The sequence below is a fragment of the Cyprinus carpio genome, chromosome B17, assembly GCF_018340385.1.
Source record: "Cyprinus carpio isolate SPL01 chromosome B17, ASM1834038v1, whole genome shotgun sequence".
NCBI classification, from domain to species: domain Eukaryota; kingdom Metazoa; phylum Chordata; class Actinopteri; order Cypriniformes; family Cyprinidae; genus Cyprinus; species Cyprinus carpio.
In genome coordinates, this window is record NC_056613.1 from 7,800,053 (window position 1) to 7,816,741 (window position 16,689).

The 16,689-nt window shown below is 36.1% G+C and overlaps 2 protein-coding genes across 8 annotated transcripts in view; both read left to right on the forward strand.

Annotated features, from left to right (window-relative positions):
- Positions 1-6,215, forward strand: part of LOC109076421 (forkhead box protein N3-like) — a 96,081-nt gene extending 89,866 nt beyond the window's left edge. For all 7 annotated transcript variants that reach the window (XM_042741997.1, XM_042742003.1, XM_042742002.1 and 4 more), the window contains one exon: positions 1,276-6,215. In XM_042741997.1, coding sequence (XP_042597931.1) covers positions 1,276-1,744 — 469 coding nt within the window. In that variant the 3' untranslated portion in view covers positions 1,745-6,215. The remainder of the gene's footprint in view (positions 1-1,275) is intronic.
- A 10,151-nt stretch (positions 6,216-16,366) lies between these two features.
- Positions 16,367-16,689, forward strand: part of LOC109085940 (stonin-2-like) — a 29,753-nt gene continuing 29,430 nt past the window's right edge. Inside the window, exon 1 of the mRNA XM_042742004.1 lies at positions 16,367-16,465. The gene's annotated coding sequence lies outside the window, so the exon portion shown is untranslated. The remainder of the gene's footprint in view (positions 16,466-16,689) is intronic.

Genomic DNA, 16,689 nt, shown 5'->3' on the forward strand with positions numbered 1-16,689 from the left:
GTTCTCCTCTGTCCATATGCTCTCACACAGGGTCTGCTCAGGCTCTCAGTTGCTATATGATGCACATATCGTGCAGTGACAGGCTGCATACAATCCAGAGAGTAAAACAGCCTCTTTGCCTCTTTAAAATGAGTGACACTGCATTTAGGCATTAATTATTGAAGCAGTTTCTTTAGCCTGCTGTGCTGTGGTTATAATTTATGAATCATAAATGCACATATGAGGGAGGAAGTGGAAAAGCTCTTAGGACTATTTTTCGAACCACAGAGGGAGTTTTAACATTTCTGCAAAGCTTGCCAGGATGTTCTTTGTCACTCAGAGCTGCTGCTATATAAACTGTGACCAGAAGCACAAAACAAGCATTATTTAAAAGACACTTCATTTCTGTTTCTGAGGGTAAGAGGCATTAAGAGAGCACAACTATCTTCATTTGCCATTTTTCATCATATTATTTTAGCCAAAAATGGAGAGTTTTGTAATCCAGCAATTCATTTGCTTATTAATTATGTTGTTGACCGACTGAAGAGGTGCTTCAAAGCTCAAGTGTGTTTCAGAGACAAATATTTAATTGTTTTTAACATTTAAGGATGAGCCGCTTGAAAGCTGCAGTGCTTAACACAAGCACATAACACAAATTTAAGAAAAAAGAGGTGGTTTTAAAAAAGAAATTAAGCAGCACGACTGTTTTTCATATTTATAATGAAAAAAAAACAAAAAAAAAAATTTGAGCACAAAATTGGCATATTAAACTGGTTTCTGAACTATCATGTGAGGCTGAAGATTGGAGGAATGATGCTGAAATTCAGCTTTGCATCACAGGAATAAATTACATTTTCATACATATATTCAAATAGAAAGCAATTATTTTAAATTGCAATAATGTTTCACAATATAACTGTTTTACTGTATTTTTGATCAAATAAATGAAGCATTGGTGAGACTCTTTGAAAAACATTTTGAATGGTAGTGTATGTACTGCATATATTCTTTTATTTTCTTTTGATTTTAGGTGAAATATTACCTAGGCATGAATTTATTCATGTGTTCCAGAGGTTGTTGCCCTCTGTGCAAAAAAAATGCAAAACATCAGTACAGAGTGTCCATGTTACACATATTATTATAATTAATTGCTATAGTAGTATAATTACAAGCAGCTCCACAAAATAATTACACAGTAAGCGCATGTAGTTCATTTGTTTTACTCAGCACTTACACAGTACAACAGGAACAGCATGTGTGCACTTGCACTAATGCATCTCTCGTCTGTGTTAATAGGTCAGTACTCGGATACAGAATAACCAGTGATGGCGAGCCAACCTGTAACTCTCCACTGGTCAACAGCGACCCCAAGGAGGACCACACCTACAGTTTTGCCAAATCTTCCGGCTCGGATGTTGAAGAAGAGTCTCACTGCGATGGAAGCGAGGTGAGCTTCCACGTCAACGATGCCAGCAGCGATGCCGAGGAGGATGACAAGAGCAAAATCAAGAAGGAGCCCAAGGAGTGGTCCGTGGATGCCCTCGCTCTGGCTCAGCACAAGAAACGGCAACATTTGACAAAAGTCAAACAGAGAGTGGCCAGTGACACTCTTCCTCTAAAAAAGAGGCGCACGGAGAAGCCTCCGGAAAGTGACGACGAGGAGATGAAGGAGGCCGCCGGATCCTTGCTTCATTTGGCGGGAGTCAGGGCCTGTTTGAACAATATCACCAACCGGACGGCAAAGGGGCAGAAAGAGCAAAAATAATGAACTGACTGTATTATAAAGAGAAGAAAAAAAACATCACTTTGAATAGAATTTACTATTTTTTTCCAGGACATCAGGTGAATTCTACTGATTTGTGGCAATATCAACAATCACTTTGTTTTCCTATCTTTATAGGTAACATTTTACTGAGGGTTCCTTGTTTTAGTTCACTTTTAGTTCATTTTATTGTGATTTCTTTTTTAATCTACGGAGATTAAAGCCATAGCCTTCCTTTTTTTAAGATATTCTGTAAAACATTTCATTCGACTGAGAAAAAAGTGATAGTAAAAATTGTCCTGCCCCATTGTCATAGTTAAAGGGACAGCTCACTCCAAAATTAAAATTCTGTCATTTACTCACCCTCATTTCATTTCAAATCCATAAGACTTTCCTTCATCTCTTGAACACAGTTTTGTTTTACACAAATGAAATTCAATCAAATCTGAAAGATTTCTGTCCCTCCACTGAAAGTCTATTCAACCAAAACTCTGACATTTTAAAACGTTCATAAAGAGATAATAATAAACACAAAACAAATCCACATAAATTGAGTGGTTTATTCCAAGTCTTGCTTTATATGATGAACAGATTTAATTTTGGCTTTTATTCACATACAAACATTAAGCAAACCGTGTTTATAAGATTCAGATTTGGTCACAAAAGGTCAGAGTCTTGGCTGAAAAGACTTTCAATTGGACAGAAATCACTCACATTTCATTAAAAATATCTTCATTTGTGTTCCACAGATGAGTCTTTGTGTTTGGAACGGCATAAGGGTGAATAAATGATGACGGAATTTGAATTTTGGGGAGAACTAATCCTTTAAAAACATGACAACAAATTGTGTTCTGCAGCACGTTCTGCAGTAGTTCTCGAGTTAGTGATAATTATGGGTTATAGTAATCTCTGCTGTAATATAAGATGTTTTAGAAGCACAGGGCAGTGCCAAAGACAATCCTCAAGCAGTTTCTGTGATGTCACTTCCCCTTGATGCTCTGGTCGTTAAAGCATTGTGTGGAAAACACTCATAGTTGTTCTTTTGGCTCGTATGAATCATAGTTCACTGGGATGAGAGTAAAGCCATAAGCTTTTGTCATAGTGTTTTTGGAGTCAAAAGTGATACATTTACCAATAAGTCTTTAAAACTGCCCACGTTTTTTCCTAAGCAATCAAATTGAGTGATATTTTCCATCTAAACCGATAGTGGATGGTGATACTCTTTCTTCAGCACAATGAAAATGAAAACTCGGAGCTAAAGCTACAATACCTGCCAATTTTATTTTAATAGCAGAAAATAATGACTGTGGAGTTGTTTTGTGTTTGTTCATTTGTTTACGTTTTTTTTTTTTGAAACCCTCGTGATGTAATAAGCAATTTCATCCAGTCAGGATAAACACTGTATAAAATGAACACTAGACCATTTCCTTTCTTAATTTAAGCAATGTAGCCAGCAGGATTTTCCAAATCGTGTTGCATGGGTTCTGTAAAGACAAAAGAAGACCGTTTTTAAAAAAAAAACAAAGTTCATGTAAGGTAAATAATGTATTTAGCATGGAGCATGAATTATTTTCATATATAAATATGCCAATAGGCCTAGTCTCTTTAGTTGTTTTTGTCGGATTTAATTTCCATTTGTCGTCCTCATCTCCTTTGTGTTGAAGCAGGCATCTTTGACAATTAACTTCTTCAGGGACAAACACTGACTGTTGGGAAACTCTCTCTGCAATACGAGGACTGGGGCTCGGGCCGTCTAGGTCCACGCTAGCAGCCGCCCCGAATACCCACAAATACCTGCTACGTCAATGTCCGTGTCATCAAGGAGAAGTTCGTAGTGAGTGTCGGTCCACTTCCGGCTTCATGCCTGCTTTACTTCCATATGTAATCCAGATGTGCATGTCTGTGATTTATTCAGGGTCTTCCATTTTGTTCCACAAGACTTTGGATCTGCATTTTTTTGTTGTTCATTTTATTCTTGTATTTACATGTAGCATTGTTCAGGAGTCATCAGTATTGATTCAGTTGGTCTCAGTACAGGCAGTCAGACGTTACTTACGCCTCCACGCATATATATTTAAGCACTTATAGACAATAAAAACAAGTGATACCAGAGCTCAGTGCAAACGTTTGTGTATATATTTTCACAACCTCACCGAATTGCACTTTTATTGTTTTAACGTATAGTAAAGAACTTAAGGATTCAGTGCCAAAGCCTGTAATGACTCTACACCAGAGATGGGCACTTGAGTTAGTGACTTGGACTCAAGTCGCATTTTTAATAGACTTCAGACTTGACTTGACTTCAGTTCAGACTCGACCTGAAATGACTCCTGACTTGACTCGAGGAAAAGGACTCGTGAAAATTTTAAAAGCAACTCCGCACCCCGGCATCCATTCGGACCGTGAGCCGTAACAGCAGCACTATTTTAAGCGAGCAGCATGTGAGAAGCGGATCACATAACAAATGCTCAGGGTTGTTTATGGTAAATATATTTTTAGCGCTATATACTCTAGTATTTTTATCTAAAGCCAAACGCGCTTTATTCAAGCCCTTTCAGCTAAGTGCGCCTTCTCTCTCTCTCCAAGTTTAAGAGCTGCGGATGACGTGGTTATTTTAACAACAACAGAAACACGGTGAACACCAAACTTATAGTTTATTTTCACTAAAACACAACAGAAAACAACAATGCTGCAAATATAGTTATTTTTCTTACTATCTATCAGATGTGATTTAGCAATATTAATCTGTAGGCTAAGAACATTTCAAAAGAATGTAGCCTAATTATAATTGGGAAAATTGTTGTTAGAAGGCTAGCATAGATTTTAAACTTGTAACTGCTAGTCACCGTCTTTTTTACTCAAGATGAGAACGTTCTGATTATTGTAGCTACTGTACATTGTTTTTAGTAGATAATGCTTTTAAGTAAAATATTAAAATAGTATAGATTTCAGGAGCAAACCCTCAAACAAACAAACAAACAAACAAACAAACAGTAGGCTATTTTATTCTGTCACACGGCCTTGCATTGCATGTAAATGTAAAAATACATGTAAAAAAAAAAAAAAAATTGTAAAAATTGTCCAGAGCTCTGCTTGGAAAATATAAAGGCCATGCCTCTTAGAACTTTAATTGAATACCCCTGACTTATATCATAAAGATGTTTTGTAATATTACCTTGTGTGTCATGGTAGATTGGACTCTTATTAAAGATTTTGATTACAGTAAAACTGTTTTGAAAATAGGTAATGGATTAAAACATAATAGGCTGGATGTATATTAACCTTACATCTTAACTTACTTTTTTTTTTTTTTTTTTAAAAAGCAGATCATAGATCATATATTTTGTCTGTAGCCTATAAAACAGATTTGTAAATAGGAAGATTAAGTACATGAGGATTCTGAATGGGATTTTTTTAGCGAGCCATTAAATGACTTGAGACTTGACTCGGACTCGTGACCAAACACTGGAGACTTGATTCGGACTCCAGTGATAAAGAGTTCAGACTTGACTCGGACTCCAAGTTAAAGACTTGTGAACATCTCTGCTCTATACACTGCAAAACAGACGATGCATACTTGATATGTCAGTCACAAACATGTCAATAAGTTGTAGCATTTCTGTCAAGTACTCATGTATAAGATATCCTCCATTATATCTGTTAATATCACACTGCATTGCTGTGTTTCATGAAGTCACACTGCCTTCCCCTCATCTGATGATGATGATGATGGTTTGACCCGATGTTTTGTAGCGTGTTGAATGTTATATCTGACCCATGAGTGTTAATGTGATGTCTCCAGTTGGCATGCCTTTCCCTAACCGAGCTAGACATTTATTGACGCAAAATAACCCTGATTATAACCTTGTCTGCTGGTCTTTATAAACATCTGTCATATCACATTTCCGTTCAATATGCTTCAAACTGGGAAACCGGTAGAGAGAGCTATGAGTCCTTTATACACTGCCTTCCTTCAAAGACAACACTCACTACGGAACTTTTCCTTTCTAGTTCTTTAGGAGGAACTTGAAACATGTTAAAAAGCATCAAGAAGAGCCAGCCAAAAAAATGTTAATAGGAGGCGAAGTGTTTCCTTTTCTTCCCATTGTTTTTTTGTTTTTTTTGAAAGGTCCCTTTTAACTGCCATTCTGTTATGTGTTTGAGTTGTTTAAGATGAAAGTAACGGAGTCCATTTGGTTTGTGATGAAATATTCGGTCTGATGGCATGTACATCCTGCTAATATGTCAATATAGAGGTGTAATTACACTCTGTATTTCTTTTGACTTCGAATCATATTGCCAAAGACAACAATTTTATTGATTAATGTAAATACCACTTTGTCCATTGCTACGACAAAATCTATTTGTTTTTGTTTTGTTTTGTTTTATTTTTTTCTCCAACCCTACCATCAAGTTTCTGTGATGTATTGTCTTCCAGTTGCAATAATAAAAAAAAAAAAAGTTGCAAAGGTGATCCTGGACTTGCATGATGGTTTTGTGCAGCTCTTAATCCATTGTTGATATTATTGCTGAAAAGAATCATATAATACTCAACATGTTTAACTGGAAGAGAAATTGGAAAAATAGCCTAAACCAGAGTTATTCGGTTTACCAACTTACAACATTTCTAAATGTTATTGCCTCACCATAATATGTGTGCAACGAGGACTATGAATCAAAAAGATATAAATGTAATTAAATTGTTGGAATAAACTACATAACCATGCAAAAGTTTGGAATCAGTAAGATATTTTAATGTTTTTAAAAGAAGTTTCTCCTGCTCCCCAAGGGTGCATTTTATTTATTTATTTTTTTACTGAAAATACAGTATAAATAGAAGTATTGTGAAATATTATTACAATTTAAAACAACTGTTTTCTATTTTAATATATTTTAGAATGTAATTAATCCTTGTGAAGGCAATGCTAAATTTCCAGCAGACGTTACTCCAGTCTTCAGTGTCACATAATCAGCGACTCAAACAAATTATTCTAATATGCTGAAGGTTCTGAAGAAACATTTATTATTATTGACGAAAACAGTTGAACATTTCTTCCTTCTATTGATAAAAACAGTTTTGCTGTTGTGCATCCTTGTTGAACACAAGTTCTTTATATATAATTAAATCTTACTGACCTTTAATCTCATTGTGGGAAAATGTAATTGCTACATATTAAAACAGAAAAAACCCTCAATAACTTTTGTAAACCTTTACAAACCCTAAATTCTCTTTAATATGTTGTGTCTCTCTCTACTGTCTGCTGATGTCATCTTTTTGTACTGATCCATTAAAGAATGTCACATGACTAAACTCCAGCAGTGACAGTATCTGGAACATGACACAATTTCTATATTGATCCTGACTGTCGCTTCCTTCTCAGCCACCAACCTCCCAACTTCACACACTGCACATTTGCAGACGAAAGACTTGAATGAACAATGTGATTATAAAGCATAAGCTAGTGGTTTTGCTAACAGTTACATTCTTAAAGATACAGTGCAACTATTTTAGTTTTCAAATCAGTCTGTATGCAAAACTGGCCATATTTTATGACCTTCATAAATTAAACGAACATTAAACATCACTGTTGAAAGAGTTTGATGATGTCTGCCAGTCTTATCAGAGTGAACTGTCTTTACACATCATTTATAAGCCCTGATGGGGTCTGTGGCCTATTCTTAATCAAAGAGTGAGCATTTGGAAATCACACTGCCTCCCTGCACCCTGTCACCACACCCATGCTCGCCTGTGTTGCTATGCAACTACAGGAAACGAGAGACTGAAAATGTACAAGAAGCTTTTTGCCAGACACAGACATACAGAGTTTGTCTATTTTGCAAGGGTTACGCACAGGTTACCGGAGCTGAGGTAACATGCGCCCTTTACTTTACACTGAGATAGTCCGGAGAAAATTCTATTCCAAACAAAACGAAACGTCAAACAAATGTCATTATTCAATTTGCGCTGTCTGTGCGTGTTTGTGTGGAGTGTGGCATGCCTGTGACCTCATCGTACAATCTCTGCAAACATCACGCTGGCAGTCAAAAGGCTGTTTCATTTACTCAGTAAATCTATCTTAGTGTTCCTCTGAAATCTCCCACGAGAGTCAGAGCACAGCACCAAAACACACTTCCAAAAGACATATTGCATGTGTTTGTTGCCAAGGAAACAAAGCGAGGTGGCTTTCATTCCAGCACATCCGGATGTTATTTTTTGTCTATAGGCAGAACATAACATGAAAAACTGCACTGGGGTTTATCGCATTGTTGCATCTGGGGAGTGGCCGCCCATTTCATCACCTGAAAAGTTATTGTCTCAGGAGATTTGTTTAGTATGGAGCCCCGCACATGACATGCAAGAAAAAATAAATAAATCATGTGCACAATTTACTAATTTGTTCTCTCGATTTATGAATTGTGCACACAATTTACAAATCTAGGGAATTAAATAGTAAATCGTGCACACGATTTAAGGCCCTTTCACACCAAGTAACTATAAAGATAACTATAAAGGTAACAATATTAGCGTCCACACCAGCGAACGATATCGTCTGTTTATTCTAAACGGATGCTCGTCTGCCGCTTTAAATTCTCAAGCTTGTTACAGCAGGATGGATTCTGATTGGCTGTAAATTTTTTATCGTTCATCAGCTGGAAAAAAATAGTTTTGAAAGTGATTTCAACAATATCGTTTCTCTTTGTCTTTATCGTTATAGTTGTGGTGTGGACTCTGCTATTCTTTAATATTGAGAACCATTTTTAGAACTATATCTTTATTGTTATCTTTATAGTTATTATCCTTGGTGTGAACGGACCTTTAGCCTACTATTTTTTTCCTACATGCCATGTGCGGGGCTCCGTAGTTTGGGTTTGGAAGACCTGACAACCAGAACTAAGGCTAAGTTCACACTACAGGCTGTGCTGTTCAGATTACATGACTTAATTGTCTTGAAGTTGTTGTGGTGTTCACACTACGCGACACTACGTAAATGATCCACAACAAGTGGTGACACACTACACGAGCTGACAACAACTCTGTCACCCAGCAACTCTACACAATCCCCAAACCATGTTTTGTCACGATGATACGAATCAAGAAGTGAAACAGGAGTTGTTTATTTGAAAATGGACATCGGGAAGAAATTAGTGCTGCAAGCTTTTTGCATGAAGATCTGTTCTCAAAAAAGATTTGCTCCATTTCTTGTCTCCAAACATTTCTTAAAACCGTGATGCTGCTGCTGTTTTTCTTCCTCTGACCTCAGCCCATGCCTGCTCTCTCATCGGCTGTGGTTTGTTGAGACACCTGACACCACGTGATGTCGAGTCGGCCGACCGGTCAAGAAATTTAGCATGCTAGATATTCGTTTGGCATCTGCGAGGCATCGGCGACACGTCAGCGATCCTCTTTGATGCGTCGTTGAGTAATTCACATATAAAGATTGGCGAGCGCCGATCACCTGCCGATTTTCCCCCGATCACAGTCGACCTGTCGGCGAGCTCGTTAACTTGCAAATCGGGCTTAAAATCCTGTAGTGTGTACTTAGCCTAACACTTTCCACCAGCAACTACTACTCGTTTGCAAGGTAGCAGGAAACCGAGGTGCTCATTGGCAGCGCTAATCAATAAGTGCACTCTTTGATGCGCCGCGAAATAATAATCATTCAAATCTGCCATGCGGTGCCTTCAATTAGTCAGTCCTTGTAAGTCAGACACAAATATGGGAGTATTACAGCAAATCTGTGGCATTAAGGGAAGAATGTTTGAATACATTTACAAGTCCATACATCTTGCCTTAATCAGCCTGATTTGCATGAGGGCACAGTCTAGGGATTTGAGGAGAAATTGGAATCTCTCATACATGGCTGGCGAAACGTGCCAGGACTTCATCAGCGAGGGCATGTGTTTCAGGTCTACATGGTCTCATGACGAAATCACCAGGGTTTGAGTGGTTAGACATACTGCTATCTCTTTAATTGATGTATTATGTAAATGTAGAGTGAATTGTATTGTGGCTTCTTTCCATTGTTGTGGCTTATTTCCATTGTGTTGTGTTAATTTCGTTGTGTTGCGGTTTGTCTCCGTTGTGTTGTGCTAATTTTGTTGTGTTGCGGTTTGTCTCCATTGTGTTGTGCTAATTTTGTTGTGTTGCAGCTTGTTTCTGTTGTGTTGTGCACTACTAAGCCACCTTAAGGTGTGAAAAAACAACAACAAAAACACTAAAAACAAAACAAACAAAAATTCAGGTTTTCAAATTTAAAAGAAATTCAATTTACCTGAGGAAAAAAAAAATTCATAACGATTACAGATAACAAAGCTAAACTTAATTTAAAAACTATTTGTCTTACCCCATATTATCTGAAAACATTTGAAATATTGTATGCTTTTCAAATAAACTGATCTAGTTTTAAGGATATTCAAGTACCTCACTGGAAAACAAAAACTAAAATACTAATTAAGAAAATGAACAGGTGTATAATTCAATGTCTAAAGATTGTTAAAGAGATATAATTAAAAAAAAAAAGATCACAATTCATTAAGCAAATAAATGTACGAAAGATGCCTATTGGAAATCATTACAATGTTACAATGATATATTACAATGACATCATTAGTGTTGGATGCTGAATGTTCTATCAATGTGCAAGTCAATGGGAAATTTTAAAATGGGTCAAAATTGGTTAAAAAGGGTCAAAATTCTTTAAAAATATTGAGTTTACTAAAATAAATTAAAAAAAATTATGATGATAATCCAAAGTCAGACTATGGAAGAGATTTCATTGCTTACACCAAGTCTGCCTTAACTTGTACGCAAGGCCTCACCGGGGTCAAGCAACAATTGTAAAGAACAGAACAAATCACACAATGTGCTTAGGGCTTAAGAGATGAACTAGCAAAAGTTTTGTGAATCATAAGGTAAAGAGAGAAAAAAAAGAGGGAGCAGGTAATGAATCTGACATTTTCCACAGAGGCTGTGCTGACGAAGCAGATGGAAATGCCAGTTTAAATGGTTCCCACTTCTCCGTTTTGCTCTTCACACAATGCTTTCCATGAATTTTACACCTTTGGACACTGAGTTTGTGAGAGAGTTTCAAATCAGGACTGATCTCTGTCTTCCCCTCGGTCTCTCTCTTATTCTCCCTTCACTTTTATATGCACCCACACGCGCACACTTTTCTCTCAGTTACAAATGAGCCTGCGGTAAAATTAATGTTCTGTAACCATCGCGCTAACTGCAGGTACCCCGTTTCTGCACTGATGGCAGCTAATGCCCTTGATCTTTCATTAGGAGTCCACCTAAAGAACCTCAGGGAAAGCTGTAGCCAGTGGAGCGAGGGAAAAGAGGAGAGAAAGCCCTTCCATCAGCAGCCAAGTCTGTCCATCCGGCCTTTATCACAGAAAGGACTTCAACTACTTTGTAATTCTCGACTAACTTTCTGCAGTTTCTCCTGCACTACAGTACAATGAAGCAATTCTATTAAAAGGTTTCTGTATCTTCTGTATAGTAATGTTATGCACAAAGTACAGTTTAGTTTTTATGTATGTGAAGATTTTTGTGGTTATTTGAGTGCATGCATGTCATTTTGAGGTATTTGACTCGAGATGAATTAGTGTAATTAAAATTTAAATGAAATTAAAATGTACTTTTTTTCAGCAAGGATGCAGCAACAGTAAGGGCTTTTACACTGGTAAAAAAAAAAAAAAATCAAATAAATGCTGTTCTTTTGGAATTTCTACTCTTTAAAGAATCCTAGGAAAATTATATATCACTGTTTCTACAAAAAAAATTGAGCAGTACCACTTTTTTCAAAGTTTGATTACATGGACAATATTCCAGTTTTAATACAATTAAGACAATACTCTGATTTAGAACCATGTAATCAGAGATTTTTGATTACCTTAATCCAGCTAAAGTCATACTCGAAGTAAACACAAAAATCGAATTAAGACATGTGGAGTATTCCTATTTTAATCGCATTATTGAAGTGCAGTATAGACAGGTATACACCATCTTAATCACTATTACCGTTTTGCCACATTTTTTTTGTGACAGAATACACACACGGCAGTGGTCAACCATTTGACGGCAAACAAAAGAGCATGGCTTCAACAACATCATCGACTATTTGCACATATAGCCTGAAAAATAATTAACTGCACTTGAAGCTTTCGTAAAATTACGATAAATATATGTGAAATTCTGAAGGGTATGTACTCACGTGTGCCATTAATTGATCATGTAAAACGGGAACATGAAAGGAATATTCTAAAAGCAACTCATGTAAACATCTTAATCATAATATTGTCTTATTTAGAATAAGGTTAATAATTTGAGTACTGATGCCCATGTAAACATAGTCATTGATAATAATAAGAAATGTTTCTTGAGTATCCACCTTATTTTCCCCGTAAGAGCAGGCATGGCCATTTGTAAATTGAATGTGTCTGGCTTCCGCTTGCGGCTATTTTCAGCTGTACAAAACACCTCATTTTGCAGATTGATATTTCAAACTGGTGTGTCTTACCATATTATTTTTAATGTATTATTCTAATTAAGAATTACACAGTGGTTTGTAGTGCAAACCATTTTACAGGTTACTGCACTTTTGTTATTCTTCTCCTTATTTCCTTACAGCAGTTAATGAACCGGAAGTCTCGCACATTGATAGAAAACGGGTTGCTTTAAAATCAGCATATTAGAATGATTTCTGAAGGATCATGTGACACTGAAGACTAGAGTAATGATTCAGAAAACTCAGCTTTGCTATCAAATGAATAAATGATATTTTAAAATATAGAAAACTTCATTTGTCAATTGTAATAATATTTCACTGTTTTACTGTATTTGTGATCAAATAAATGCAGCCTTGGTGAGCATTCTTTCAAAAACATTGGAACTATATAAGATTACGAAAATAAAATGTGTGATGTGTATAATTTTAGCCCAAAAGTGGCACCAAATGGAATTGATAACACTATTTTCAGACTTCCACCCTCCCATCTGCCATTGTTTGGCCCAAAATTGTGTGACCCTCTCTCATAATTATGCTTTGGGTTAAGCCTGAAGTTTACATTGGTCTGCTCACTTCAGCATGAAGAAACTGACCGAAATTACATCAGGTTTCAGATCCAAATCTGTCTTAACATTGAGTCACCAATTCCCATGTAGTTTTTTGTGTATTGAGTAACTTGCTTTGACAGGAAATTAACCACACTGGAAGGGGCATTTTAAAATTTGAGGTGAAGTCGAAGGCGCATGGACCACTGGATAAGCACTTGGCTCTATCGATCATTTTCCACCCGGTGTAGCAATCAAACCCGCCTATTAGTCAGCTTTGTACGGCGCAGCCACCTGCAGACAGAAGAGACCCCATTGATTCGCTATGAGTTCACTGAGAACTTATTTAGAGAATTAATGTGTCTTGGCGAAGGGCTGCAGCTGCTCTGATCGAGACTGCCATTATAAAATTAGGCTGTCCGACGGATTCATTTGGATCCAGATGCACAGCTACTCCTGCAATCTCATTTAACTGGACAGGTTTATTTCTCCCTGGAGAACTGATGTATTCATCAGATTTTAAAAGCCTGTGTGGACTGATGTGGATCAGAAACAAGCATGAGATTTATTAGATCAACATTTGAATTCAACTTCACAAGGAACGTGGCATAAAATCTTTCTGATATGTTCTGCCAGCTTGGGATTTGGTTAGTGACTTTGTTTGCGGGAGACATTCTGGCAAGCAGATGTAAATATGAAGGGAAGGCCGGGGTTGTGTCCCTGATCCACACAAATTGGATGTAATGTCATATGAGATTTACAGCTTGGTGCCTCCTTTAATACTGAAACTGTATTAGTGCCTTGGCTAGTCAATGATGTCCTCATCGTTTCTCTATGACAAGAGAAAAGCAAGATTGAACTCAGTGTCTCTGTGCAATATATATAGAGAGAGGACGAGACAGAAGAAAAGAGTAATGCGCCAAAGCCCTCAGCATTTTAATTGTGATGAAAGTAGGTTAACCAGAGGGGATAAATTAGCAGCATGTGGAATGGATGGGAGACTAGGGAGCGTGTGAATGGTCCTCCCTCTCACCTTGACTCCTAATAAGACACACGTGCCAGAGAGCAGACCGACTATTCTGGGTCCGCTCTTACAACATGCCTCATCCCAGTGCCACTAGCATCAAAATGAATCACTTTATAAAGAAAGTGTTTTTTTAACCATTTGAAAAAACATTCTTTAGCGTTTTTTTTCTTCCCCTTGGAAAGTCTGAAATTATAAGATATTTGATATATCTACACATAATGCATAATGCTGTCTTTAAAATAATACAACATTTAATATATTTGTTATATTTTTATAATATATATATATATATATATATATATATATATATATATATATATATATATATATATATATATATATATATTATTATTATTATTATTATTATTATTATTATTATATTATAACATACACACATATATTTATCTTTAATAAAATAATTTATATTAATTTATATTTAAAAAATCAACCTTTTAAAACAGTTGTGCTACTTTTTATGGAAACCGTAATACATTTTGTTAAGGATTCTAAGATGAATAGAATATAATAATAATAATAATAATAATAATAATAATAATAAATATAATTTATTTGAAATTTATTTGAAAAAGTATTTTCAACATTATGTCTGTACTTTAAATTTTGATCTAATGTGTCCTTGCTGAACAAAAGTATTAATAATAAAAAAAGAAAAAAAGGAATCTTACTCACACTAAACTTTTTAATTAGGCTATTGCCATTTAAAAAATAAAATAACTATTATACAATAGTTATTTTATATTTATTTATAACTTTATAGCTCAGTAATAGTCTATATATATGTGTGTGTGTGTGTGTGTGTTATAGGCTATCCTATTATTTTATACTCATTAGTTATTAATTGTCCTATTTGCATCTGTACTATTTCTTCAAAGTTTAGAAAAAACGAAATAATGTTAAATATGAAATAAAACACAACTGAATAAATAAAGCAAAATAAAGTTAAGCTATAAAAGAAAGTAGCCTACCTCTGATCATGGTTTTATTTCGAGCTGTATACTTTGAAAACGAACTTCTTTGTTAATACATTGAGGGGTCTCAGATGTATGACTCCAGGAACGACGCGGTGACTGTGAAGCGGGAGGGCAGATGCCCGCCGTCCCTGGCAACAGTGAGAAACGGCACAGGCGTCACTAGTAGTTATGCAACGCGCTTCTAACACACAGACAGCCGAGCGCGTGAGAGACTGAGCGAGCGCTTTCATTAAGGACTCCGAGAGCTCAGCAGGGTCTCTGCCATTTCACGTACTGAGCGCGGCGCTTGAGAGAGTTGGTGATGGTTTTAATAAAGCTTTCCTTTCACTGACGGATGTGGTGACTTGAAAGTTGTTTTGTGTTTACTTTTTTCGCCTTCTTATTCCTTTCCCTCTCGGGGTTCCTGGGAAAAGGTCCCTGGCTTTTTCAAAGCTCGACAGGCTGATAGACAGGAATGGGTTCAATGAGTCTGTAACCTTAACACACAGCTGTCTGAGGTCTTCCTGATCATACAGGCTGATACCTGTGGACTGAAAACAAGAGTCAGCTAGCCTGTTTCATATGATAAGAGTCATTCCTCAGGTAGAAAACTAACATTTTGGCGTTTTGAATATATGCATCTAACCTGCTTATTGTATTTGTATTTTTTATTTAATGCTTTATTTCATATTAAATGGTTTCCAAAAAGTCAATCTATAATCAGTTCTTTAATGGGGAAAAAATAAACCATGTGTCTCGTACAGTTGATCTAATGTCAGGCTTTATAAGAACTTTGGCGCCCCCTGTAGGAGATATATATGTTTTACATAAACTATATCACTTATAGACTACTTCACTGACTTTATTTAGAATTATTTATGTCATGCATCTTAACTTTGAAATAATATGTTTTATTTTATCATTCCTACATAGGAATTACTGTGCAGAAATGTTTAAAATAGAAAAGCTGCCACACACAGACATGCCACAACACAAAACCAAAACAAGAATTTACATCCAACAGATGGCGTAACGTGTGCAAGCGATGCGTTAATTAGACTTAAATACATTAATGTATGTAAATCCACGACATGACTGTTCTCGGTCTTTCAAACAAAGAAAGCACATGGGGTAGACACAAAATGGCCCTTTTTATTTTTTATTTTTATTTTGTTTCATGAAACATAGAGAACACAGCTGTCACTTTACATTTACATTTAGTCATTTAGCAGACGCTTTTATCCAAAGCGACTTACAAATGAGGACATAATATAAATAATAATAAATAATAATATAAATTATATTATTACACTGAAGTTAAAGTGAAATATATAATATAATATAATATAATATAATATAATATAATATAATATAATATAATATAATATATTTAAAACCTTTAATTAGATGCACTTTTTATTCTCTGGTGTGGTGCGTTTTGGGCATAGACTGGTTTGGGGCAACTTTCTTTAGTACTCCACCTGGTTAGCACCTGATTGGACATTTGAAGCAGCGCTGGTTTAACTGTCCAATCATGTGACAATAAGGTGTGGCATCGAACAGCGCTGCTTTCACTGTCCAATCAGCTGCGAGTAAGGTAGGGCATTAGACCAGATTCACCGGGAGCGAGTGCGAGCTACAATCTGCTTAGACTCAACAACACGATATCGGTATGTAAATATTCCTGTGCACTTGTTTTTTTGGGCTCGTCGATGGGTTAAACACAACACTGTCGACTTAATTTGGCTAATAATCTTTTTAATATTTTCACAGATATATATTCAGGGTTAAATGTTTAAGTTAAAATAGTTACCGTGATACTCCCAGTGTTACAACAGGTTGTTGTAAGCGCGTGTGCTTTGTTTACGTTATATAGGTAGCAGGATATATGTAA